General features: G+C 32.9%; 2 protein-coding genes and 1 long non-coding RNA gene across 4 annotated transcripts; 2 read left to right on the forward strand and 1 right to left on the reverse strand.

Annotated features, from left to right (window-relative positions):
* Positions 1 to 4,465: 4,465 nt before the first annotated feature.
* LOC132757836 (RPA-interacting protein A-like) lies at positions 4,466 to 25,145 on the forward strand. The gene is made up of 8 exons (XM_060749280.1): positions 4,466 to 4,560; positions 17,318 to 17,414; positions 20,271 to 20,435; positions 21,000 to 21,078; positions 21,573 to 21,693; positions 22,368 to 22,431; positions 23,054 to 23,191; positions 24,536 to 25,145. The coding sequence occupies exons 2-8, from the start codon at positions 17,337 to 17,339 to the stop codon at positions 24,563 to 24,565; spliced, it is 675 nt and encodes a 224-aa protein (XP_060605263.1). The 5' UTR covers positions 4,466 to 4,560; positions 17,318 to 17,336; the 3' UTR covers positions 24,566 to 25,145.
* On the forward strand, positions 4,613 to 7,305 carry LOC132757837 (ciliated left-right organizer metallopeptidase-like). The gene is given in 1 exon segment (XM_060749281.1): positions 4,613 to 7,305. A coding segment is annotated over 1 exon segment (1,716 nt). The 5' UTR covers positions 4,613 to 4,908; the 3' UTR covers positions 6,625 to 7,305.
* Positions 11,266 to 13,949, reverse strand: LOC132757835 (uncharacterized). Of its 2 annotated transcripts, none has more exons than XR_009629504.1 (2): positions 13,544 to 13,949; positions 11,266 to 12,578 (listed from the first exon to the last, which is right to left on the reverse strand). It is a non-coding gene; the product is annotated as an uncharacterized LOC132757835 (long non-coding RNA). The 2 variants fall into 2 exon arrangements; XR_009629505.1 differs by lacking the exon at positions 13,544 to 13,949 and adding an exon at positions 12,780 to 12,891.
* Positions 25,146 to 25,714: the final 569 nt, after the last annotated feature.

Genomic DNA, 25,714 nt, shown 5'->3' on the forward strand with positions numbered 1-25,714 from the left:
ATTTTCATAATTGCTGTATACCTGTTCTGATATCTTACTTTTGCCCACATTGAACAATACGAAAGTGATTTAACCGGACGAAAGTCAATGTCAATATTCACGATATTAATGTTTATTATAATAAAAAAATAAATGAGTCATTTTCATTATTATTCATGTTTTCATGGTGATTGACCTATAACTGATGATAAAATGACTAGCACAAATCATTTAAAAAAACATCCTAACTTATAAAAAGATTAAACTTTACCGATATATATAGTACGAAATTTATAGAAATTTCCGTGGATTACTTATTTCCTTTTTTCATAGTGAAATATTATTTTAACAATGATGGGAAATTCCAAATTATTTTTCAAATTAACATGTACATTGCTCATCTACACCTGGATGAGCATAATAACTGCCACTTTAATCCGTGCAAGATATCTATGGTGGTGCAGAAGAAAGGTTAATTCAATTGTCCACTCAATAAACAACCGGGCAAGTGTCATCAGTTACATACCTATGATTGGATTATAATAATACTTTACTGGGATTAAAGCGTCATGCGGTCACCGTCGTGATTACTATCAATTAAAGTGGATGCGAAAATGATATGACAACACGTGTTTGCACGTAAACATATTCATACTTTATTTTGTCTCATTCGTATACATGCATTTTTAAACATATATACAACTATTCACATAACACCTACATAAGACCATTCCATTTGAGAATTTCAAGAGACATTATAATAATGAGAAACACATTCAAGACCTATTACTGTTAGATTAGAATCAAACAGTATATTAACAATATAATATATAAACAGAATATTAAATGTTAGGTATCACCATCGTTAATCGAAAATTAAAAACTGCCCGAAAAAGACGATGTAAGAAATTGAGAACTGTAAATCGGAGCCCTAACGCATAAATTGTATAATTCATGTTTTTGCCAATTATAGTTTACATGATAAATTTCATTTTTCATCTTAACATATTAAGTTTTTATAAAAATGATAGTTACTATAGCTTATAAACATACGTCTACAAACTGCAATATTATCATGAAATTCTATTTCAACGCTATATTTGATATTCTGTAAGTAACTTTCGTCAGGCTCACAGTAAGCGAAAGGAAGATCGATGTCTGAGCTTGTGTATATAAATATTATGCTAATAAATGAAGATCAAATCATATTGATTAAAAATACTTGTTTTGATAATATACGTCTACAAAACTGCATTATTAATATTAAATGCAATTTAAAACACTATATTGATATTTTAAAATCACCTTCGCTTCCTCTCCCTATTATTGAAAATACAAAAGTGAGCGAAAGTAAGATCTCTGAAATTGCCCTATATAGAAATAATGAAAAATGCATGAATATTAAAACCTCATAATGATTTTTTAAGTATTTTTTATTCATTTCTGAAACTATGCGTCTACAAACTGTTATATTAATATAAATTCAAAATAAACGGTATATTGAATGTTTTATAAGTCACTTTCGTATTTTTCAATGTGAGCGAAAGGAAGATCTATATGTAGTTGTGCAAATAAATAGCGATTAAATCATCATATATAATGATTATTTTTGAAAATGAATATTATCAATTTCTGATAATATACGTCTACTTAGAGCAATTTTAGTAAAAAAAAATCAACTTAACCGGTATATCTAATATTTTATATGTCACTTTAGTATTTTTCAACGTGAGCGAAAGGAAGATTTCTGAACTTGTGTATAGAAATTATGAAAATAAATGGCGATTAAATCATCATAATGATTATTTTGAAAAATAGATATTATCAAATTCCAAAACTATACGTCTACAATCTGTTATATTAATATAGATTTAAATTAATCCCTATATTTGATAGTTTTTTTGAAGTCACTTTCGTATTTTTTCCCAATGTGAGCGAATGAAGATATCTGAACTTGTGTATAAAATAATGCAAATAAATAGCGATTAAATCATCATAATGATTATTTTAAAAAAATAAGTATCATCAAATTCTGATAATATACATCTACAAATTGTAATTTTAGTAAAAAATTTCATTTAAAAACAGAATATTTAATATTTTATAAGTCACTTTCGTATTTTTCAATGTGAGCGAAAGGAAGATATAAGAACTTGTGTATAGAAATTATGCAAATTAGTAGCGATTAAATCATCATTATGATTATTTCTGTTAATAAATATAATTATTTTCTAATAATATACGTCTACAAACTGCTAGTTTGTTTTAAAAGTCTATTAAAATGTTATAATTACTATTTTAAAAGTCACTTTCGCTCACTTTCGCTCACTTTCGTCAAAAATCTCACTTTCGTATTTTAGGCATACCGGTACTAGACTGGTTCTACGAAAAGAAAAGTTTTACCATTTAAGTAAAAAGCGGCTTTGATTTAAAACTATATAAGGCCTTTTCTAGATTTTTTTTTCACTTCTTAATAGTGCAAAGTAATATATCAAATAATTAATAATTAATATAAATCCGTTGTTTAACTGACTTTACTTTTCACGCAATGTAAGTTTCAGGATGATGTCAGGTCAACTGGTCCATTGCTCAAATCGTCCCGTGCTCAACTTGTCACCTTTTTGCTTTATTGAATTGAAATAAAGTTTGTTAATTAATTTCGTCTTACATAAAGATGACCGCGTTCGTATAATATCACTCTCCCTTGGTGATCATTATTCTTAGATGTATGTTTTGTTTGCATTTTTTTATAAGTTTTATATATTTTAGGTGACATACATTTTAACCGACCATCAAAGAGCACGTGCATAAATTTGATATAGCAATAATAATGATACAAAGACTTCTAAGATTTCAAATATTCAATCAAGTGCAAATTAACCTTTGTTATTAACAATTATGATAGCATCGGAAGAATGACCCAAGATTGCTTTATAGATTTTGTACAGTAACTAGTGTGAATAAACAAAATATTATATGATAAAGTAATTCCTTCTGAAAACGATGATGTATTCCACTTTTTTGTCGATATTTGAAGGCATCAATATAATCAAAATTTTATTCTGCTACATTTGTACTTTGCATGATATTGTATCTGTTTATGTTTGATTACCCTAGCCACCGGAATAATTATCATATGGGCGAGCATATATATTATGCTACTTTGCATTATCAATAACAACGTTTAAATGGTACTAAATGCATGCTTATCAACTAGATATAATAGTATACGTATCGCGTAATGTATAAACATAAAGGGTGGTGATAATCCAGTTATGATTATTTAAGAGGACTCCCCTGAGATTTCTAGCCATGATAGGACACACTAACTTCCATACCATTTGACGCGGGTCCTTACTAATAACTTGTGTGCAAAATTTCAGATCGTTTGCTTAGTCTGTTTGTTTTCAAGAATAATCTTTTATTTAGAGCAAAATGAGCTAATATGACAAGCGTTTAAATGCTTTTCACTCAAAACAAGCACTGCATATCGATTTCCAATTTAATTTCTTGATTATCTTTAATATTATATGTTATTTTGGTTTTGGAGTGATGTATGTGGATATATTACCTGTCAAGATTTTCTATCACCCGAGCCGTCAGGCGAGGTTGATATATTATCTTGGCCGGTAATATATCCACATATCACTCCAAAACCAAAATAATAATTTTATTACCCTTCCCCTGCCAAGTTAAGACGATTTTAATACAAATCATTGCTACTTCAAATGAAACGTCGAAATAAGATTCCCTTTAGGGTACCCCTTCATCACAACATGACGTCACATAAATACATGACGTATTTTCTTTCGAACCTAACGAATGTAAACAAGAGAAAAGGAGTAGTCTGTTGAAAGCACTTTTTTGGAATTAATATCAAGCTTTCACAAGGTCATATTTGTTTTCAATACTGATGAGAATATGTATAATTACTCTATTTTGGTAAATATTTATCATTTGACAGTTAAAAAGTGCTTGTTAATCGGAATTTTCATCGCGTAAAATCAAACCGTACGCTCAGCGCCACAGCGCATGTTGTTTACAACGTGGGGTACCCAACGGGGAAATTTAGTGTGTATATTACCCGTCTGTCTGGGTAATATCAATTTCTTTCGGGTGATCAATTAATATCCAATCAAAAAGGCGGAACAAATCTGGAAGGGTAATAAAGTTTTCTGTCTTAAGTACCCAAGTCGATCTTTGCAAGATTTTCAAATTTTATGTGTTTAAGCTTTTCGGATCTCAGTAGATCATTAAGAGTATTAATGTGTTCATACTGATTTAAACACCGCTCCCCTTCATGGACTTATCTGATGAATATGATATTTGTTGAATTGAATAAAAAGATTGATATAAAGAACAATGTTATCAGAATTGAACAAAGAGATTTATATCTTCTCTGTAACATAAGTCTCTTCAAGGATTTATATTCGTGAGTAGTAACCTTCTGGTCACTTCTTGTCGCTACATTTCTTCATTGTCGCTTTTTTTTTTAATTTTAAAAATTTAAACCAGTCTGATTATTAAAGGGAGATTATAGTCTAGGTAAACAAGACGCGGGAATTACAAGAGAGATTCTAGGTAAATAAATTAATTTTATGACAACAATACATAGAAAAATGTATTTGGAATATTATAGATTATTTAACATTTATTAGAATTATTATTTTTGCTCTTACACGATATGGGTCCGCTTTTCATTTAAAGGTTACAGACATGTTTATGTTTACAAGTCTACACTAGAGTTGTTTCCCTTGATTTAATTGCCAGCTTCAGTAGCTAGAAATTCGCGGAACATGTTAAATAAAAGGTTATCAGTTGAACTTAATATTCGTGTCCGCAAATTTGTATCTCGTGATGGATTTTTATCAGAAATATTGTTGTTGAACTGTTTAATTAAAAACATGTTGTGAACTAAACTATAAAAAAATGGATTTTTATCATTTTTCTATTTTATTGCTGTTTTCCACAAGTTTTGTAACTGATTTTGGATGTTTGCCAGTTGTTGCTTATAACAGTAATATTTACCGACCATTAAGAATTTATCCTCATTATGGAAACAGTTTAAACAATGGATTTAGTGATGAAGAAGTGAAAATTTTGAAAGATACAGTAAACAATGTTATTTTATATGTTAAAAAGATTTTATCAGTTGTACCTATTGAAGGATATTTACTTCTTGAAAGAAATGCCTGCAAGAGTTCATGGACTCGAGGAAGAAATGTGGGTAAATGTGCCACAATTAGGAAGGATTATGTTGGAGAATTTTGTCTGGATTATTTCATGATTCCAAATGAGCATTTAGAGGCTTTTTATACATGGACAAATAGACCTTTACCTGACAGGACATGGTACACAGATGGGATTGGTGTGAGAAATGCAGATTACATCTTGTATGTTCAGATAGAATCCACTAAATCTTGTCTACTGTCTTCTGAAAATACTCTAATTAGCTATGCATCATATTGCAAACTTGGGGTAAACGACAGACCAGTTGCTGGATATATGAATTTTTGTCCGAGTGAGTTTAGGAAATACAAGAATGATCTATATAAACTCAGGCTTATAACTTTGCATGAAGTATTCCATGCATTAGGCTTTTCTAAAGATTTGATTCTAAACTTTCGTGATTATAGACAACCTGAACTTGATACTGATGAATTGCCACACTATAGTTTCCCTCTTTTACGTGAGTATAATGGTACATTCAGACTATTGACACCAACAGTTGTGAGTAAATTGAAACATCATTTTGATTGTGATATGGTTGGTAGAAATTTACCAGAAGGCGCCCCAATGACTGCAATAGGATAAGTACCTCAGTCACATTGGGATAGCACCATATTACCCGGTTCTATAATGACATCAAAACTTGGGGAACCAGAATACACATTTGTAGACGCGTTAACATTGTCTGTTTTTCAGGACACTGGATGGTATATGGTTAACTTTTCAAACGCTGATGACTATCTATGGGGAAAAGGCAAAGGATGTAATTTCCTGCAAGCGTTAAATTCTAGGAAAATTCCCGACTACGAAGAAAAATTATGTTCCACTAACTATAATTCGGGTTGTAATTATTTACAAACAGAAGTTATCAATTGTAGCAATACGGAATTATATTCTACCTCTTACACTGAACAGAATTCAATTCAGGATTGTAGGCTTAATTCACAGTCAGGTTATTTCTTTTATGAGCATGATTCTAGCTTAAGTTTTGGGAGGTGCATTCTTTTTGAGAACAATTTTGTCACAAATGGAATGTGTGTAAGTGCCAGGTGTTCCGTCGGTCATGTATATATCAAGCTTCGGAGCACAGACACTAACTGGATTAAGTGTACCTCAGGTGAAATCATCGAAGATGTTGTCAGTGGTGGTTTAATAACTTGTCCAATTGATGAAGAAATATTCTGCCACCGTAGAACACTGCCTGTTTATCTACAGGATTTAGTTATCGTTGAAGCCACAACTGTAACTGAAAGACCTAGGGCAGCATATGCAGTTACACAAGGCAATATGTATATTGTTGAGGAGATAACTAATGGTCGCTATCGTAATGAAGCCAGGTCCATTTACGCTGGTTTCAGGAACATTGCTATGACTGTGCTGTTAATTTTTGTTGGGAAATGGATAATCAAATTGTGATACTTGTGTACATGCATGAGGTTGCATTTAACTTCTAAGAAATCTACTTTTTTAAGTGCTGAACTCTTTATTTCTGGTTGTGAAATGGTGATGAGATATATAGGATTATTTTATTGAACTTGTGATAAACACTTTTGATGATCTTTATTTAATGTACAAATCAAATGTATATACAATGTATATATATCTTAAAGACAAGTCCAACAGATATAATTTATAATACAAAGTATTGATATAGGCCAGTATAAAGTTTTTTTATTTTGTTTGATAGGACTGCATGTTAGAATCCTTTGTTAGTGTTGAAGTCAAATATTTTATTTTCTATAGATTACCTAGCTATATTTTCAGTATTATGTACATTTGTAATTAGACTATTATAATTAGTGAAGAATTTATTGTTCCAGTTATCAAGGAATGCTATGTATATAATTATAATATTAAATATATGTGCAGTTGCATTTATTTGTAAAAACCTACTTGTGATCTATACATGTATGTTATAGCCAATTTAAAATACAATTATAAGTAACGACGTAAAATAAAAAAGATGACTTGAAAAATGTTCTCTAATAGTCTTGTCTTAACCAACTGAATTTGTGAAATGGATTATTCAATATTTTGATTTGGAGCAGTCCATTAAAAATTTAAGGGAATGAAAACGTAAAATTCAAAAATTGAGCTACCAGTGTTAGACTGGCATGATGAGCAGGCTGGTTTGCAGAGCTCCAGATAGCCTGCGTATCAGTGTGAAATTCGCATAGAAAATCTAAAATACTCATCACTTTGAAAATTCGTACGTCAAAGTTACGCACAACAAAATGAAAATACGCTTGTATGTCAAAATTTAAGCGCGAAACAATAGAAGAGTAAACATTTGATATTTAGAAAGAGGATAATTTGAGCATAAAAATCAATATATTTCTATTTTATTGCTTTGAAAACAAAAAATTCTGTTGTCAACAACACGTGTTAAAAACGAACGTAGCAGGAAGTACGGAAAGAATGTAACTCCCGTATATAAACCTGTGAAATTATTGATAAACATTTAAGTTGTGCCAGATAATCATCGTAGGAGTTAAGTTTGTTCAGGTAATCCGTATCTATTGACATGCATATGCCTCAATATAAACAAAAATATATTTTAATTCCTTTCACTTTTGTTGTTGGAACAAAAAAACATGTTTTTCACCTGCAGTTTTGTACTCAATATTTTCGAATCCAGTCTACAGTTACGGACAATTTTCTCTCAGACCAATACATTTTTTTTTAAAGAAAAGATAAAAAAATCTTGTTTATTTTAATTTTAATTTCAACTATAAATGTTCAAACTGCAGTACATGATAAGGTACGTCAACAGAAATAAAGAAAGAAAATATTGACTCCTAGAATATAAAATAATTTCAGGGCTTCCACTAGTGGAAGTTTGGGAGTCATTTAGTGATTTACTCCTTCATTTTGGCTCGTGACTTCCAAAATCAAATACTTTTCCTTTTTTACCTTTAAAATGTGACTTTCAATATATCAGAGATTTTGAAGTCTTTGACTTTCAAATTTTGAAAATGGAAGCCCTGATAATTTTGCTGTGTATGCTATAATATTCCTAAACTTGAGTTCCAGTATACTTTGGAAGTCTGACTTTACAGAGCATGACTGTTTTGTATTCATTATCAGTATTTTATTTGAAAAAGTTTAAAAAAAAAAGAAAATAAACAAACAAAAACAATAAGTTTAATTTGTTTATAAACAATGCGAAATGAAAATGCTTTTTTGACAAATTTCACCCCTTAAGTTTTTCAGAAATTGCATTTTACCACTCACTCTTTTTGAGGGGTAAAAACCCCTTGGCCAAAAAATTATCTGGAGCTCTGGGTTGGGTTCTATGCTGGTCGCAAAGGCTAATCAATTTTAGTTTTTTTCACCAGGCTAAGGATTAAATAATTAATTGCTGTAAACCTGTATTCTTGTCTGTCTAAACTCTTAATTGGAAAATCATCATTTACCTGAATTTTACAGGAATTAAACAAATTTGATCAAAAGCAGTTACATGTATGAAAAATATTATACTAAGTATGATTACAATAAAATTATCACAGAGACAAATTGTAGAGTTTAGAGCTTGATTTTGACTACTAGTCCATATGATATCAATAAAGTAAATTGTTTAATAATTCTACTTGTTTGTATATACAATGTACATATAGGCTGTGATAAAACTTGCCAATACATTCCATTGATAATGCCCCCTCTGAATCAGAAAGTTTTGAGTTGCCCAGCTGAAATATAACTTTTCTAAGGTAAAACCTACAAACAGAGGTACAGAGATGTAATGCGTGTATTAAGATATTTTAATTATATAAAATGTTCAGAATATTATTTTAAAATTTATGCTTGTGTTGATTTACTATAATTTGGAATATCTACAGACCACTAAAGTACTTGTATTATGTGTTAATAGCCAATACAAAGGATCGGGCAGGGTTGTCATTAAGTTTTTACTTAGAAGGTTTGTTAAGGTTTGAGGCATTTAGAATTTGAGGCAGTCATTTTTTTTTTCATCACATATGATACATGTATGTAACAAAGAGTGCTTTCTTAGTTTCTTAATGGCAACCCTGGAGGGGCCTCCTTGACTGAGTAGTTAAGGTTGCAAACTTCAAATCATTTGCCTTTCACCACTGTATGTGTTGTGTCAGGGACTTTGGATTCTTCTGTGTTAGAATGCTATAATCCAGTTAGCTTACAGAAACATTAAGTTAAGCTAAATGACCTATTATAAACACAGACCTTTCTCTGGGTGAAATATTCATAGAAAATTTGGAAATTTTAGTGTAGAAATTTGCAAAATTTGGCAATAAAAAAAGTTTTTAAAAAAGTTAACAGTGAAAATGTCAAATAATGTTAATATACATGTAACTGGTATATTAAAAATAAAAAAAATCATTTTTTTTTCTTATGGTGATTTTGTTTTAAAGGAAAATAATTCAAAACTGATAAAATCGTCACCATTATGCATATCATGAAATTTTCTAAAAAAAAATTCATATTATTTCTGATGTCAGTATTTCAGACTCCCATTTAAGTCATCTTTCTCTACATACAAATGACGAAGTTGTTAAATACAGGATTTTCCGGAATACAATGTATTGTGAACAACTAATTTTCACCCGTTGCACAAGACAATTGTATCTGATTTATTTATAATGTACATAGATGTTTCTTTTCTTATAAGTGATAACAGCATTGCTAAAATATTGGTTTGTCAAGTTTTACCGCTATCTGTAGGTTAAGTTTAAGTTATACATCAATTTATCATCAAATTTTACTGCTGTTTGCGACTGTAATTTACACTCAGAAAAATGTTGGTGCCACAAATATGACTGTTACACTAACGTGCGATAAAACAAATGCATAATGAATGAGATTTTGATGTCGATTCACCCATTATATAAACGAGATTTGACGGCGTGCTAGACAATAAGTTACGAGAGGGTGCTAAAATTGACGGGTAATCAATAATAACATTTATTAATTTTCTTATCAGGAAAATCATCTTGATTACAATACGTCCTCCCCGTGAACAGGAGATAAAACTTCATTAGTTTATGGTACGTTGACCTTATTGTGATCCAATTCGACTCGTTCTGCATTTTTAGCTCGACTATTCGATAAGAATAAGTAGAGCTATTGCAGTCACCCGAGCGTCGGCGTCGGCGTAACCACTTATTAGCTCGACTATTCGATAAGAATAAGTAGAGCTATTGCAGTCACCCGAGCGTCGGCGTCGGCGTCGGCGTAACCACTTATGTTAAAGTTTTTGTAATAGTTCAAATATTTTCAAAGTCCATTGACATATGGCTTTGAAACTTTGCACACTTGTTCACCATCATGACCCCAACCTGTAGACAGGAGGAGGTAACTCTATCAAGCATTTTGACAGAATTATGCCCCTTTTTCGACTTAGAATTTACGTTAAAGTTTTTGTAATAGTTCAAATATTTTTCAAAGTCCATTGACATATGGCTTTGAAACTTTGCACACTTGTTCACCAGCATGACCCCAACCTGTAGACAGGAGGAGGTAACTCTATCAAGTATTTTGACAGAATAATGCCCCTTTTTCGACTTAGAATTTACGTTAAAGTTTTTGTAATAGTTCAAATATTTTCAAAGTCCATTGACATATGGCTTTGAAACTTTGCACACTTGTTCACCATCATGACCCCAACCTGTAGACAGGAGGAGGTAACTCTATCAAGCATTTTGACAGAATTATGCCCCTTTTTCGACTTAGAATTTACGTTAAAGTTTTTGTAATAGTTCAAATATTTTCAAAGTCCATTGACATATGGCTTTGAAACTTTGCACACTTGTTCAACATCATGACCCCAACCTGTAGACAGCAGGAGGTAACTCTATTAAGCATTTTGACAGAATTATGCCCCTTTTTCGACTTAGAATTTACGTTAAAGTTTTTGTAATAGTTCAAATATTTTCAAAGTCCATTGACATATGGCTTTGAAACTTTGCACACTTGTTCAACATCATGACCCCAACCTGTAAACAGGAGGAGGTAACTCTATCAAGCATTTTGACAGAATTATGCCCCTTTTTCGACTTAGAATTTACGTTAAAGTTTTTGTAATAGTTCAAATATTTTCAAAGTCCATTGACATATGGCTTTGAAACTTTGCACACTTGTTCACCATCATGACCCCAACCTGTAAACAGGAGGAGGTAACTGTATCAGGCATTTTTTTTACTATCAAGCACTAAGAATAGTCGAGCATGCTGTCCTACCGACAGCTCTTGTGTTAAAGTTTTTGTAATAGTTCAAATATTTTCAAAGTCCATTGACATATGGCTTTGAAACTTTGCACACTTGTTCACCATCATGAGCCCAACCTGTAGACAGGAGGAGGTAACTCTATCAAGCATTTTGACAGAATTATGCCCCTTTTTCGACTTAGAATTTACGTTAAAGTTTTTGTAATAGTTCAAATATTTTTCATAGTCCATAGACATATGGCTTTGAAACTTTGCACACTTGTTCACCATCATGACCCCAACCTGTAGACAGGAGGAGGTAACTCTATCAAGCATTTTGACAGAATTATGCCCCTTTTTCGACTTAGAATTTACGTTAAAGTTTTTGTAATAGTTCAAATATTTTCAAAGTCCATTGACATATGGCTTTGAAACTTTGCACACTTGTTCAACATCATGACCCCAACCTGTAGACAGGAGGAGGTAACTCTATCAAGCATTTTGACAGAATTATGCCCCTTTTTAGCTCGACTATTCGATAAGAATAAGTAGAGCTATTGTAGTCACCCGAGCGTCGGCGTCCGCGTCGGCGTCGGCGTAACCACTTATGTTAAAGTTTTTGTAATAGTTCAAATATTTTCAAAGTCTATTGACATATGGCTTTGTAACTTTGCACACTTGTTCACCATCATGACCCCAACCTGTAGACAGGAGGAGGTAACTGTATCAAGCATTTTGACAGAATTATGCCCCTTTTTCGACTTAGAATTTACGTTGAAGTTTTTGTAATAGTTCAAATATTTTCAAAGTCCATTGACATATGGCTTTGAAACTTTGCACACTTGTTCACAATCATGACCCCAACCTGTAGACAGGAGGAGGTAACTGTATCAAGCATTTTGACAGAATTATGCCCCTTTTTTGACTTAGAATTTATGTTAAAGTTTTTGTAATAGTTCAAATATTTTCAAAGTCCATTGACATATGGCTTTGAAACTTTGCACTCTTGTTCACCATCATGACCCCAACCTGTAGACAGGAGGAGGTAACTCTATCAAGCATTTTGACAGAATAATCCCCCTTTTTCGACTTAGAATTTACGTTAAAGTGTTTGTAATAGTTCAAATATTTTCAAAGTCCATTGACATGGCTTTGAAACTTTGCACACTTGTTCACCATCATGACCCCAACCTGTAAACAGGAGTAGGTAACTGTATCAAGCATTAATTTTTACTATCAAGCACTAGAATAGTCGAGCGTTGCTGTCCTACCGACAGCTCTTGTTCGACTTAGAATTTACGTTAAAGTTTTTGTAATAGTTCAAATATTTTCAAAGTCCATTGACATATGGCTTTGAAACTTTGCACACTTGTTCAACATCATGACCCCAACCTGTAAACAGGAGGAGGTAACTCTATCAAGCATTTTGACAGAATTATGCCCCTTTTTCGACTTAGAATTTATGTTAAAGTTTTTGTAATAGTTCAAATATTTTCAAAGTCCATTGACATATGGCTTTGAAACTTTGCACACTTGTTCACCATCATGACCCCAACCTGTAGACAGGAGGAGGTAACTGTATCAAGCATTTATTTTTACAATCAAGCACTAAGAATAGTCGAGCTTTGCTGTCCTACCGACAGCTCTTGTTCGACTTAGAATTTACGTTAAAGTTTTTGTAATAGTTCAAATATTTTCATAGTCCATAGACATATGGCTTTGAAACTTTGCACACTTGTTCACCATCATGACCCCAACCTGTAGACAGGAGGAGGTAACTCTATCAAGCATTTTGACAGAATTATGCCCCTTTTTCGACTTAGAATTTACGTTAAAGTTTTTGTAATAGTTCAAATATTTTCAAAATCCATTGACATATGGCTTTGAAACTTTGCACACTTGTTCAACATCATGACCCCAACCTGTAGACAGGAGGAGGTAACTCTATCAAGCATTTTGACAGAATTATGCCCCTTTTTAGCTCGACTATTCGATAAGAATAAGTAGAGCTATTGTAGTCACCCGAGCGTCGGCGTCCGCGTCGGCGTCGGCGTAACCACTTATGTTAAAGTTTTTGTAATAGTTCAAATATTTTCAAAGTCTATTGACATATGGCTTTGTAACTTTGCACACTTGTTCACCATCATGACCCCAACCTGTAGACAGGAGGAGGTAACTGTATCAAGCATTTTGACAGAATTATGCCCCTTTTTTGACTTAGAATTTATGTTAAAGTTTTTGTATTAGTTCAAATATTTTCAAAGTCCATTGACATATGGCTTTGAAACTTTGCACTCTTGTTCACCATTATGACCCCAACCTGTAGACAGGAGGAGGTAACTCTATCAAGCATTTTGACAGAATAATCCCCCTTTTTCGACTTAGAATTTACGTTAAAGTGTTTGTAATAGTTCAAATATTTTCAAAGTCCATTGACATATGGCTTTGAAACTTTGCACACTTGTTCAACAGCATGACCCCAACCTGTAAACAGGAGGAGGTAACTCTATCAAGCATTTTGACAGAATTATGCCCCTTTTTCGACTTAGAATTTACGTTAAAGTTTTTGTAATAGTTCAAATATTTTCAAAGTCCATTGACATATGGCTTTGAAACTTTGCACACTTGTTCAACATCATGACCCCAACCTGTAAACAGGAGGAGGTAACTCTATCAAGCATTTTGACAGAATTATGCCCCTTTTTCGACTTAGAATTTATGTTAAAGTTTTTGTAATAGTTCAAATATTTTCAAAGTCCATTGACATATGGCTTTGAAACTTTGCACACTTGTTCAACAGCATGACCCCAACCTGTAAACAGGAGGAGGTAACTCTATCAAGCATTTTGACAGAATTATGCCCCTTTTTCGACTTAGAATTTACGTTAAAGTTTTTGTAATAGTTCAAATATTTTCAAAGTCCATTGACATATGGCTTTGAAACTTTGCACACTTGTTCAACATCATGACCCCAACCTGTAAACAGGAGGAGGTAACTCTATCAAGCATTTTGACAGAATTATGCCCCTTTTTCGACTTAGAATTTATGTTAAAGTTTTTGTAATAGTTCAAATATTTTCAAAGTCCATTGACATATGGCTTTGAAACTTTGCACACTTGTTCACCATCATGACCCCAACCTGTAAACAGGAGGAGGTAACTGTATCAAGCATTTTTTTTACTATCAAGCACTAAGAATAGTCGAGCGTTGCTGTCCTACTGACAGCTCTTGTTTTTTATCATTTTCACAAGTGCTTATTCTGCCAAGTAAAGTCATTTATCTTTTCTGTGATTCGAAATGATATTAAATCTTTATACAGCATTGCATTGCTATCGTAGAATTCCATTTTATGCAGGCATTTGATAGTGACAATTGTTAATGGTAATTTTTCCAATATATTCATTTCCGCACTTTTCCCCTGACTTATTCCCCTAATGCCTATGAGACCTGCATCATCTACATGTTAATATTAAATTTGTTTTCCTCTAAACATGCTAAAGATAAAAGTGGTTGGAGAGTTAAGCCAGGATCATAGATAAGAATGAGTAAAGACTACACCATATTACATGACTGGGGGCAAAAATTAACAATGGAAAAAATATTAGAGTTCATAATTTCCCTTTCTTAAAATAAATATAATGATGAAATTTTTCCATTCGATTTTTTCCCACTTTTTCAGCAAAATATATCTGGTTGACACCCTTCAAGAGCTGATTTGGGAATTTAAAATGACTGTTGTATGAATGATTGCATTTAAGAAGAAGAAAAAAAGCTGTAATGCGATTTGTACCTACAGTAATTTTAACAAATTTTCCTAACAGTAACATATCTAAAAAATTCATGGTTTTCTAGTTTGTTAATATTGGCCAGCAGCCACTATTGATTGAGGGATAAAAGAGTCCAAGCACAGTTTAATTAACTACTGATTTATTTTTAGGATAGAATTCTGACCGTTTTCTAGGCAGAAGTAAAATATTCCAGTTTTGTTAAGTTACTAAAATAATTTCTTTCCCCAATCAACAAATTGTTGGAAAAGTGGAGCACGCTGTGTTATGGACAGCTACTTGGTTAAATAAATTTTTCAAATAAATAGCTATGGGAATACTGCGGTCGATCGTCATCATTTTACTTATCGTGCGGAAAATTGAAGAAAAAATGATCAAAATGCTTAATGAAGCCTAACAGTTATCTTCAGAGCTGGCGAGGGCATTGATTTCTTGTTGAAAGAAATTTCTTGGTGTAATGAAGCAATTTAATCTCTGATTGTTCGCCTCATTTCAGTAGGTCCAAGGCTGATGGCATTTTTATCCTATAAATTTTGACATGGTAATCAAGTTGCCTGTAAATTGCTGCGTTGAATTTGTTCTGCATACAAAATTTGTGGCTCCTTAAAACAGTGAAGGAATGTAATGTCCATGTTTTTGACATAACTTTCATAAAATAAAATAAATTTCATAAAATTGGGTTTATGCTTAGATATGGTCGTGGTTAAAATTTTCTGCAAAATTTACAACTGTTGAACAAAATAAAACTACACATGTACAAAATCCAGTCAACACAGTTTTGTCTGTGAATTCTGCGCTTCCAATGCAGCGACTGTGAATTATTTAGAATGAAGCTTTTAAAACTTGTGTGAAATTTATAGGCACAAATATTAAATATTGGGAATGTACAAAGTTATGTATTAAATCACAGAGAGAGTGGTGGCATGCTGTTAAAGTTTTATTGTCTGGTTTCAGCGGAAATAAAATTTTGATTTGGTGACCTGAGTTGGAGCATCTAGGAAAAAAACTTTCAGGACTAAACTTGGCAGTAAAACTTTAAATGTTTTTTAAAATTATATCAAGTACTAAAAGCCAATCTTTGGTGTGCTAAATTATTTTTTTATAAGCTAATGATTTTTTAGAGCAAGATCATATTTTAAATGATTTCTTAGAACAAAACCATATTTTACCTTCGAGTTGACGGAATGTTTATAAAAAAAACAGTCCGAGTGGGAGTATTTTACAGGTGCCCGATGATGTAGTTGATTTATTATTATACAGTGATTAACTGTTTCATCTTGTCTTTAAAGGGACATCTCACCATCAAAGTTTAAGTTAATTATAAATGACAGTAACATTCCGGTTAATTAGTGGTGCTTTTTATGCAAATAAGTAATTGTTCAGATTATTGTTATCATGGTTGATATGGTAATGCTATCATTATGTACATGTACCAATTAGCTGGTATGTTGACATGGTAATATAGCATCTAGCTGACCAAAGTATAAAAGGTATCTATTGGGAGAAAGAAACTGTACCTTAAGGAGATGGAATTTTCACATCATTTTCTCTTGTAGGCGATAATTGCTGCACATATATATAATAGTAACAATACTCATGTTGTTGATAATTACATATTTTATTGGCAATAATTTTCAATAGAATATTGTTAAAGGTCCCCAACTTTTGTCAGATATACATGTAGGCAAGTAAAATTTGTTAACGTACATTTTGCGTCCTGGACAGTTTTCCTTTTTTTTTTGCAGCAGACATTTGCTCAATTGCTCCCTTATATCCTTGAAAGGGGCTGGCATTTGCCCTCCCTGTATTAAATATATGTTTAAGGGTGGACATTTGCACCCCTGTTTTAAAAAAATTATTTTTAGGAGGGCAAATGACTGCCCTTTCAAAACATGAGGAGTGATATATCCACCACTGCAAAAAAAAGGTGGGGATGGGAAACAAAATTACAAGCTACTGATAGTAGTGCAGCTACATGTAGATGTCTAATTTTACAGCTCTTTGCTCATTACTTGGCAGAATGAGCAGAAAAGAATTGGCTATCAAATTTACAGGTCATGTTTTACAAAGTGAAATTTTCCTTTCATAATCACAATCTTTATAGGTAAACAACTTTTATTATGAAGACATTTGCACTGTTTTAGGTGTAACACACATGCAGAAATGAGTGAAAAAGTTCAGAAGTCACATAGGGACATGTATAAGGCAAAAACACCACCGTGGAAAGATGCTTACAGAAAGGTAAACAGTATATATATGATTTATATCTTTATAAACACCCCTTATGTGTTAAGTTGTACCTGGCCTGGAAAAGAAGAAGAAATACAATGTATATATAAATATCAATAATCTTTTCTAAGAAATAAGCATATCCAGAACATTATGGCCACTGCAAATTAGACTTAAGACTGACTTTTTAACCCAGACAATTCCCTGTTAATTTATTTTGACCAACCTGTTATCCCAGACGGTGCCCTGCTTAGTAATTTTGACTAACCTGTTATCCAAGACAATGCTCTACTTATTTATTTTGATTAACTTGTTAATCCAGACAATGCCATTCTTATTTATTTTGAGAATATGACCTGCAAAGTAATTTTGACTAACCTGTTATCCCAGACAATGCCCTGCTAAATAATTTTGAGTAATCTGTTATCCCAGACAATGCACTACTTATTATGCCCCCATTTCGAAGAAAAGGGGGTATATTGCTTTGCACTTGTCGGTCCGTCGGTCCGTCGGTCCGTCGGTCCGTCGGTCCGTAGACCAAATGGTTTCCAAGTGATAACTAAAGAACCCTTAGGCCTAGGAACTTCAAACTTGGTATGGTGATTGGTCATGACAAGTAGATGACCCCTATTGATTTTGGGGTCAAGGGGTCAAAGGTCAAGGTCACATTGACCTTGTTAGCAAAAACGGTTTCCGATCAATAACTAAAGAACCTTAAGGCCTAGGAACTTCAAACTTGGTATGGTGATTGGTCATGACAAGTAGATGACCCCTATTGATTTTGGGGTCAAGGGGTCAAAGGTCAAGGTCACATTGACCTTGTAAGCAAAAACGGTTTCCGATCAATAACTAAAGAACCTTAAGGCCTAGGAACTTCAAACTTGGTATGGTGATTGGTCATGATCAGTAGATGACCCCTATTGATTTTGGGGTCAAGGGGTCAAAGGTCAAGGTCACATTGACCTCTTGGGTAAAAACGGTTTCCGATCAATAACTAAAGAACCCTTAGGCCTAGGAACTTCAAACTTGGTATGGTGATTGGTCATGATCAGTAGATGACCCCTATTGATTTTGGGGTCAAGGGGTCAAAGGTCAAGGTCACATTGACCTCTTGGGTAAAAACGGTTTCCGATCAATAACAAAAGAACCCTTAGGCCTAGGAACTTCAAACTTGGTATGGTGATTGGTTATGACCAGCAGATGACCCCTATTGATTTTGGGGTTAAGTGGTCAAAGGTCAAGGTCACATTGACCTTGTAGGTAAAAACGGTTTCCGATCAATAACGAAAGAACCCTTAGGCCTAGGGACTTCAAACTTGATATGGTGATTGGTCATGATCAGTAGATGACCCCTATTGATTTTGGGGTTAAGGGGTCAAAGGTCAAGGTCACATTGACCTTGTAGGTAAAAACAGTTTCCGATCAATAACGAAAGAACCCTTAGGCCTAGGGACTTCAAACTTGATATGGTGATTGGTCATGATCAGTAGATGACCCCTATTGATTTTGGGGTCAAGGGGTCAAAGGTCAAGGTCACATTGACCTCTTAGGTAAAAACAGTTTCGGATCAATAACTAAAGAACCCTTAGGCCTAGGAACTTCAAACTTGGTATGGTGATTGGTCATGATCAGTAGATGACCCCTTTTGATTTTGGGGTCAAGGGGTCAAAGGTCAAGGTCACATTGACCTCTTAGGTAAAAGCAGTTTTCGATCAATAACTAAAGAACGCTTAGGCCTAGGAACTTCAAACTTTGTATGATGATTGGTGGTGACCAGCAGATGACCCCTATTGAGTTTTGGGTCAAGGGGTCAAAGGTCAAGGTCACATCGACCTTGTAAGTAAAAAACGGTTTCTGATCAATAACAAAAGAACCCTTAGGCCTAGGAACTTCAAACTTGGTATGGTGATTGTTCATGACCAGCAGATTACCCCTTTCGATTTTGGGATCAAGGGGTCAAAGGTCAAGGTCACATTGACCTTGTAAGTAAAAACGGTTTCTGATCAATAACTAAAGAACACTTCGGCCTAGGAACTTCAAACTTGGCATAGTGATTGGTCATGATCAGCAGATGACCCCTATTTATTTTGGGGTCAAAGGTCAAGGTCACATTGACCTTGTATGTTAAAAGGGTTTCGGATCAATAATAAAAGAACCCTTAGGCCTAGGAACTTCAAACTTGGCATGGTGATTAGTCATGACCAGCAAATGACCCCTATTGATTTTGGGGTCAAGGGGTCAAAGGTCAAGGTCACATTGACCTTGTAAGTAAAAACGGTTTCTGATCAATTAAGTAAAAACGCTTAGGCCTAGGAACTTCAAACTTTGTATGATGATTTGTCTTGACCAGCAGATGACCCCTATTGAGTTTTGGGTCAAGGGGTCAAAGGTCAAGGTCATGACCAGTAGATACTTGATAACCCTTATTAATTGTTTGATCACTGGGTCAGAAGTCATGCATAATTACCTTATCACATGAATAATTGGCTGCTGATAGGGGGCATACATGTTTTACAAACATATCTTGTTTATTTTGACTAACTTGTTGTTCCAGACAGTGCCCTGCAAAGTAATTTTGACTAACCTGTTATCCCAGACAATGCCCTGTTAAGTAATTTTGAGTAACCTGTTATCCCAAACAATGCCCTGCTAAATAATTTTAACTAACCTGTTATCCCAGACATTGCCCTGCTTAGTAATTTTGACTAACATGTTATCCCAGACAATGCCCTGCCTAGTAATTTTGACTGCATGTAACTTGTTATCCCAGACAATGCCCTGTTTACTTATTTTGAATGTTGTCCCGAACAATACCTTTAGTAATTCAGCCATTATTGTATTAAAATGAAAATGGTGTATAACTTACAGAGATGCATGGATAGATTAAGGGATAGCAGAGACAAGCTGAAAGCTCGCTTCAGAAAGTTACCAGCAATGAAGAACAATGATAATTTTATTGAGGAATTGATGAAGGAGGAATGGGAAATTCTAAGGAAGGAACAGGAGAAAGCAGCTCAGGAATTTGACATAGAGGTAAGGTCAAATATTCCTTAGTTTGTGAGATCATACTTGAAATAAAGTAATTTTGTAGGAGCGTAGTCTATTTTCCTTGTGTATAAAAAATTGTTGATCAGATTTTGATGTTATAGCATAGAAATGATCTTTTGATGACCATCTACCAAGATTGTTCAAATAATTCTGATTCATTGAAAAAAATGGCAGCATGTTTGATAAGTACAGATTAAAGTAAAGACTGGTAATCAGTTGGTTGTACAGTTTCACCAAATTTACATAGATGGCACAGTAGTTCTAAGATATTAAAAATTAAATTCAATTTTAGAATAATTTACCATGTTATTTCAAGGGAAACAACTCATAGCATTACAAAATTTTAATTTAGAAATGACTGTCATTACCAAAGAAAGATATGGTCATGCTTAATTGTGTAGCTTTTTGTCTATGTATTTGCCAGCCCAAGGGGTGGATACATTGTAAGTTATTATTTTCAACTGGGAAAAAGGCCCAGTCTGTTAGAATAACAATGTAGAAAATTTTCAGATTAACGTTCCATTATGGATTGATAAATTACTATTTCAGAATGAAAGCAGCCTTGACTTTAATATTGATCAGATACTAGACATGTTTGAGGATATACAAAAGGAACTTAGACAGGAAGGTAAACTTATATATTTGTTATTCTGTAAGATGTCACTTACTTTGTCAGGGGCATGCCTGAATTATTGATGTTACTAGAAACTGATAAATCACATACATATATATCATGTATATAGGTTTGTGTACCTGTGTGGTTGAAACTCTCAGTGCCTGAAATAGACCCTCATTAAGTGTAGAATACTCATTTGTGTTTACCTGTATAAATGAGTAACAAAAAAAGCTAATAAATAAAATTGGTTAAGCAACAAAAAATAAAAAAGTAAAAATTACAAAAAAAAAATAAAAAAAAAAAATTGAAAAACCATAGAATTCAATGGATATTCTCTATAATATTATTGCTGTGTATGTAGTCTTGTAAAAAGGGCATCAGAGAAGATTTGACTTCATGCAAAATTTTGGTAAGAAAATGTCCTTTATAGGACTTGAATTCATATAAAAAATAGTCTTGATTTTAAAACATTTTGCAAGTCAGAACTTTCTCCTTGTTTATTGTAGAATTACTCATGATGGAAGATTATTCAAATTATGAAGAAAGTTTGTTACTAGAAGAGAAGTCGTTGTGTACAGCCATTGATAAACTGTCAACTGAGGAAGTAATTTGTCCTTTGTGTAAAAAGTGAGTTATTTTAACAGTTTAATTACTGGTGTTAAATTGTTGTAACCAGGTAGCTAGCCTATGTGGGATCTGGGACCTGATTCACAAATAAAGATAAAAACATTACTAATAGGGAAGATCCTTCAAGAGCAATAAAAACTGAAAATTGCAGACCAGGTTTGATGTAAATGTAAATGAAAGATACTTGTAATAAAATCTAAAATATCTGTCGGGCCCCCTAGCACAGGCTTGAACAGTATTCAATCCCCAACAAAAATACAAGTTTATATTAGTATGTTTTGTTGGAAGGTAAAACCTTATTGAAACACTTGAATCTGTTCCTGGAATCAACCAGTAATAAGCAATGAATGAAAAGTTTCTTCCTAATGTAAACAACGGCTTGCCCCTGAGGGGTTTGCAGTACGTAAGCACCCAAAAAAACAAATTGAGATATTTTATTTATGAAAAAAATACAACACCTGGTCCATTGATAAAAAAAGACAACAACTTCAGTACAATGACAGTCTATTCATGTACGTCCTCCAACTCGACAATTGATAGTCAGTATGGGAGAAAAAATGTCAATTATTTGATTTCTAATACATTTAAGATCTTTCTCTGATTAAAAGAGACAATCTATTTTTCATAGGCTATCTTCATATCTGACAATAACTATTATTTCTTTTATTACACAGGAGTGCTCTTCTTACCAATAAATCTGTGATATTTTGCTGCTGTGGTCTTCGAATCGATACGGAGGTATGGCTCTTTTTTGTCATGTGGAAAGTGATAGGAAATTGAAAGATGCCATTTGTGACATTATAAATTGAAAACATATCTGTCTGTGGTCTGTTGAAAAAAATAAACTATATTTCTAAAGTAGTGTTTAGGCATATGTCTCATTAAAGTTGACAAACACGTAGGTTTTGAAATAATGACCATTTAGGTCAAAGTTGATGCAGTGCTGGATGTCTCTGGTCTTTATGTTAGTCTTTAGATTTAGTATAATCTTTTATATAGTCTTACAGTTGTATTTAAGAAAAAAAAAAGAAGAAAAAATAAACACTTTAAAAATACATTCTTCTCAATCTATGCCAGACATAGAGCTTACAGATATTTGGCTTGTGGGTTTGCTAAAAATAGATTTTCTACTTCAAGGTTATGCTCACTTAAAATGAGATGATAGTTATTACAGGTATTCATTCAGAAACAAGGGGAAAGCAAAAGAAATGGGATATGTGAAATGGAGTTTACGTTTTTCTGTTTTCACACCTTGAGTATAAATAATTTCTTGTTACAAGACAAAGTTAATTCAAAGGTAGGAAATTTGAACCTTATTTCACATCATAAACTGTAATCAAATATATATTTTGTGTTTCAGCAAGACTGTCTCACTTTAAGTAATGTGAAACAGATGCTGGACTCCGGCTTGGAACAGCATGGTGAAAAATGTGACTGCGAGCCAGTATATACTGTGATGTCTGAAACGGGAACCAGCAACCTGTTAATGACTTGTCCTGTAAGTATAAAATATCTATGAGTTATTATTGTAAAGATTGTCATGTGATGATAATTTGGAACCAGCAATATACTATACTGTAATTCTACATGTACATGCTATGATAAAACAAACGGGAACCAGAACTTTGCTCATAGTTACATGTTCAATGGAATTTTACTACATTATGTAGCCTTTTAAGAAAAAAGGCAGTTAAAATCTAATTTGAATACATTTCTTTCTGTGGACAGGGCAAACATGGTTCTGTAATGTAGTTCTGATGCATTTAAAGCATGTTAGAGGGGATCATGGCTGAGTGGTTGAGGTTGTTGACTTCAAACCACTTGTCCCTCACTGCTGTGGGTTTGAATCCCAACAGGGCCTTTTGATTCCTTTATGTAAGGAAGCTATCCAGCTAGCTGACAGAATGTCAGTGGTTCTACTTAGGTGTCCCTTTGTGCCTGAAATAATCTTGGGAAACTACAATATAGAGAAAACAATATATCAGCCTTGAAAGTACTGCTTTCTGTAAGCGTCTATTAGAACATGTATTTAAAATTATTTATTACCAGTTGGAACTCATTTCATATTCTCCCTAATAAAGTATGATAAAGTATAATGATCTGTGATTAATGATGTTCATGAAGAAAATTACCAGTGAATTATAGGTAGTGAAATTGACTTTGTTTAGGATGCTGTTTTAGAACATTAAAGGTACATCAATTCTAATAGTGTTGCTGATGCTAAGTTAATTTCAGGGAAAATGTCTTGTTTGAAAATAGTTTTAATCTGTTAACTTAGTTTGAAGCAAAAAACACATTTCAGAAGTTTAATTGAATCTATTATGTTTTGTATTTGGCACATGTATTCACTGGCAACAGTACTGAAAGCAATTTATTTTCAAGGATTTTTAAGAATATTTTTTGCCTAAGTATGGCAGTCTTTCTCATCAGACACCTGCTTCCAGTTCAACTAGTGCAAAGTGCTTCAGTAAGCTATTAAGATTGTCAATAGAATATTGTTGGCTATCCACTCACATTTTCCCTAAGATAATCATCCTCTCTGATACTATTAAGAGGGTTCATTAACTCATAGGCTGCTGCATCTAAATGTACCTATCCAAACTTATAGAGGTTTGAGGTCACTTAGGTCAAGGTCATAGAAAAGAAAAAAATATGTGTCTGCTATTCTTTTGTCTTATTTTCTGTTTGGTATATAAAGGTGCATTTTGTATTTTGAATAAGTTACATTAAGATCCGAGGTAGAAAACAATTTTCTAATTTTTTGGCACTTTTCCAGCATCATCTGAGATAAAATAGAAAACGAAATTGAAAAAACTTATGACATGTTTTTTTTTTATTTCAGGACTGTGATTGGATGTCTGTTGTGATATAACTACAAGCCCTGCCTTCCTCATTTGCATGCCTAGTTGTGTTCATCAAATGAAAACATTGTGTCATTGCTTAATTGTTGTATGTACATGTATGTAATGATTAGGTCTGAATATTAACTTGTATTTTCTAGTCATTTAAATATGGCTAATTGTGAAACAAAATGAAAATGACATTGAACAATTCTTGAATATTAACAAAATTAGTTTATATTAATTGGAGAGCATTACATTTAAGTTTATGTTTGAAAAATTGAAAAGGGGAAAAAAACTATGAATCCTAATATGAAGGACTTCTATTGGATTCTGTTTACTATAGAAATTACAAAGTAATTTTATATGCAGAATAATGTAAATGTTTCATGTCAAGGAGCACTTGTTGAATAAAATGTCAATTTAAATGTCATGTAAGAAGGAAAGTCACAAATAGATTCAATATTTCTAGGATTCAACAGTTTATTATATTGCCTGTTCTGTGAACAAAAATTATTGTGAACGTCCCACAAAGTTGTGATAAGACATGTAGATATATTTATAATAAATGTATAAATGTTAATTGTATTTATATTAAATATGTAAAAGTTATTTCTTGTTTTGTTTATATTCATTTATTTGTAAGTTTTATGCTTTTTAGCTGAACTATACACTATATATGGAGAGCTGTCCTCCATGTCCTGATTTCGGATTAAAGTTTTGATGCAGTAAAATATCTTTTACTATTTTCTTATTTTATTTTTTGAGTACTGCTTCCGGTATTTAATAAGTCGAGTGTCGTTGTTTCCCCTGACATGTGGTGTTTAAGGCTTTACGGATTGGAATGAGAGTTTTGAAACTTTCTAACTTAAGCCGAAATTTTTTAGTTCACTTTGTGTATTTGGCAGTTTTCATTAAGTTGTGATACTATCCTTTTGGCAACCACAGTGTCGAGGGCTCGCTCAAAAAACACATGTTAACTAAAATATGAAAGTCCAAAAAGTGACCATTTTGTACTTTTTTTTGAAAATGTGCAATATGAATGTAGCAATATGAAAAATTTAACTTCATTTCTAAAATAGGAAAGTATACTAGTATATAAATATATAGAGGATATTTGTTTGTTTCAGTGTAAGATCGAAAAATATTTCACCGAGTGAACACCAGATGCAATATTTTCC

Source organism: Ruditapes philippinarum, unplaced genomic scaffold, assembly GCF_026571515.1.
Source record: "Ruditapes philippinarum isolate M1 unplaced genomic scaffold, ASM2657151v2 ctg64_1_1_1_1, whole genome shotgun sequence".
Lineage (NCBI taxonomy): Eukaryota > Metazoa > Mollusca > Bivalvia > Venerida > Veneridae > Ruditapes > Ruditapes philippinarum.

Excerpts from the sequence above, each read along its gene's own strand:
- LOC132757836 (XM_060749280.1), top strand. The coding sequence starts at position 17,337 with ATGAGTGAAAAAGTTCAGAAGTCACATAGGGACATGTATAAGGCAAAA. Across the intron at positions 21,079-21,572 it reads AAAGGAACTTAGACAGGAAG|AATTACTCATGATGGAAGAT; the intron begins GTAAACTTATAT and ends TGTTTATTGTAG. Across the intron at positions 22,432-23,053 it reads GTCTTCGAATCGATACGGAG|CAAGACTGTCTCACTTTAAG; the intron begins GTATGGCTCTTT and ends TTTGTGTTTCAG.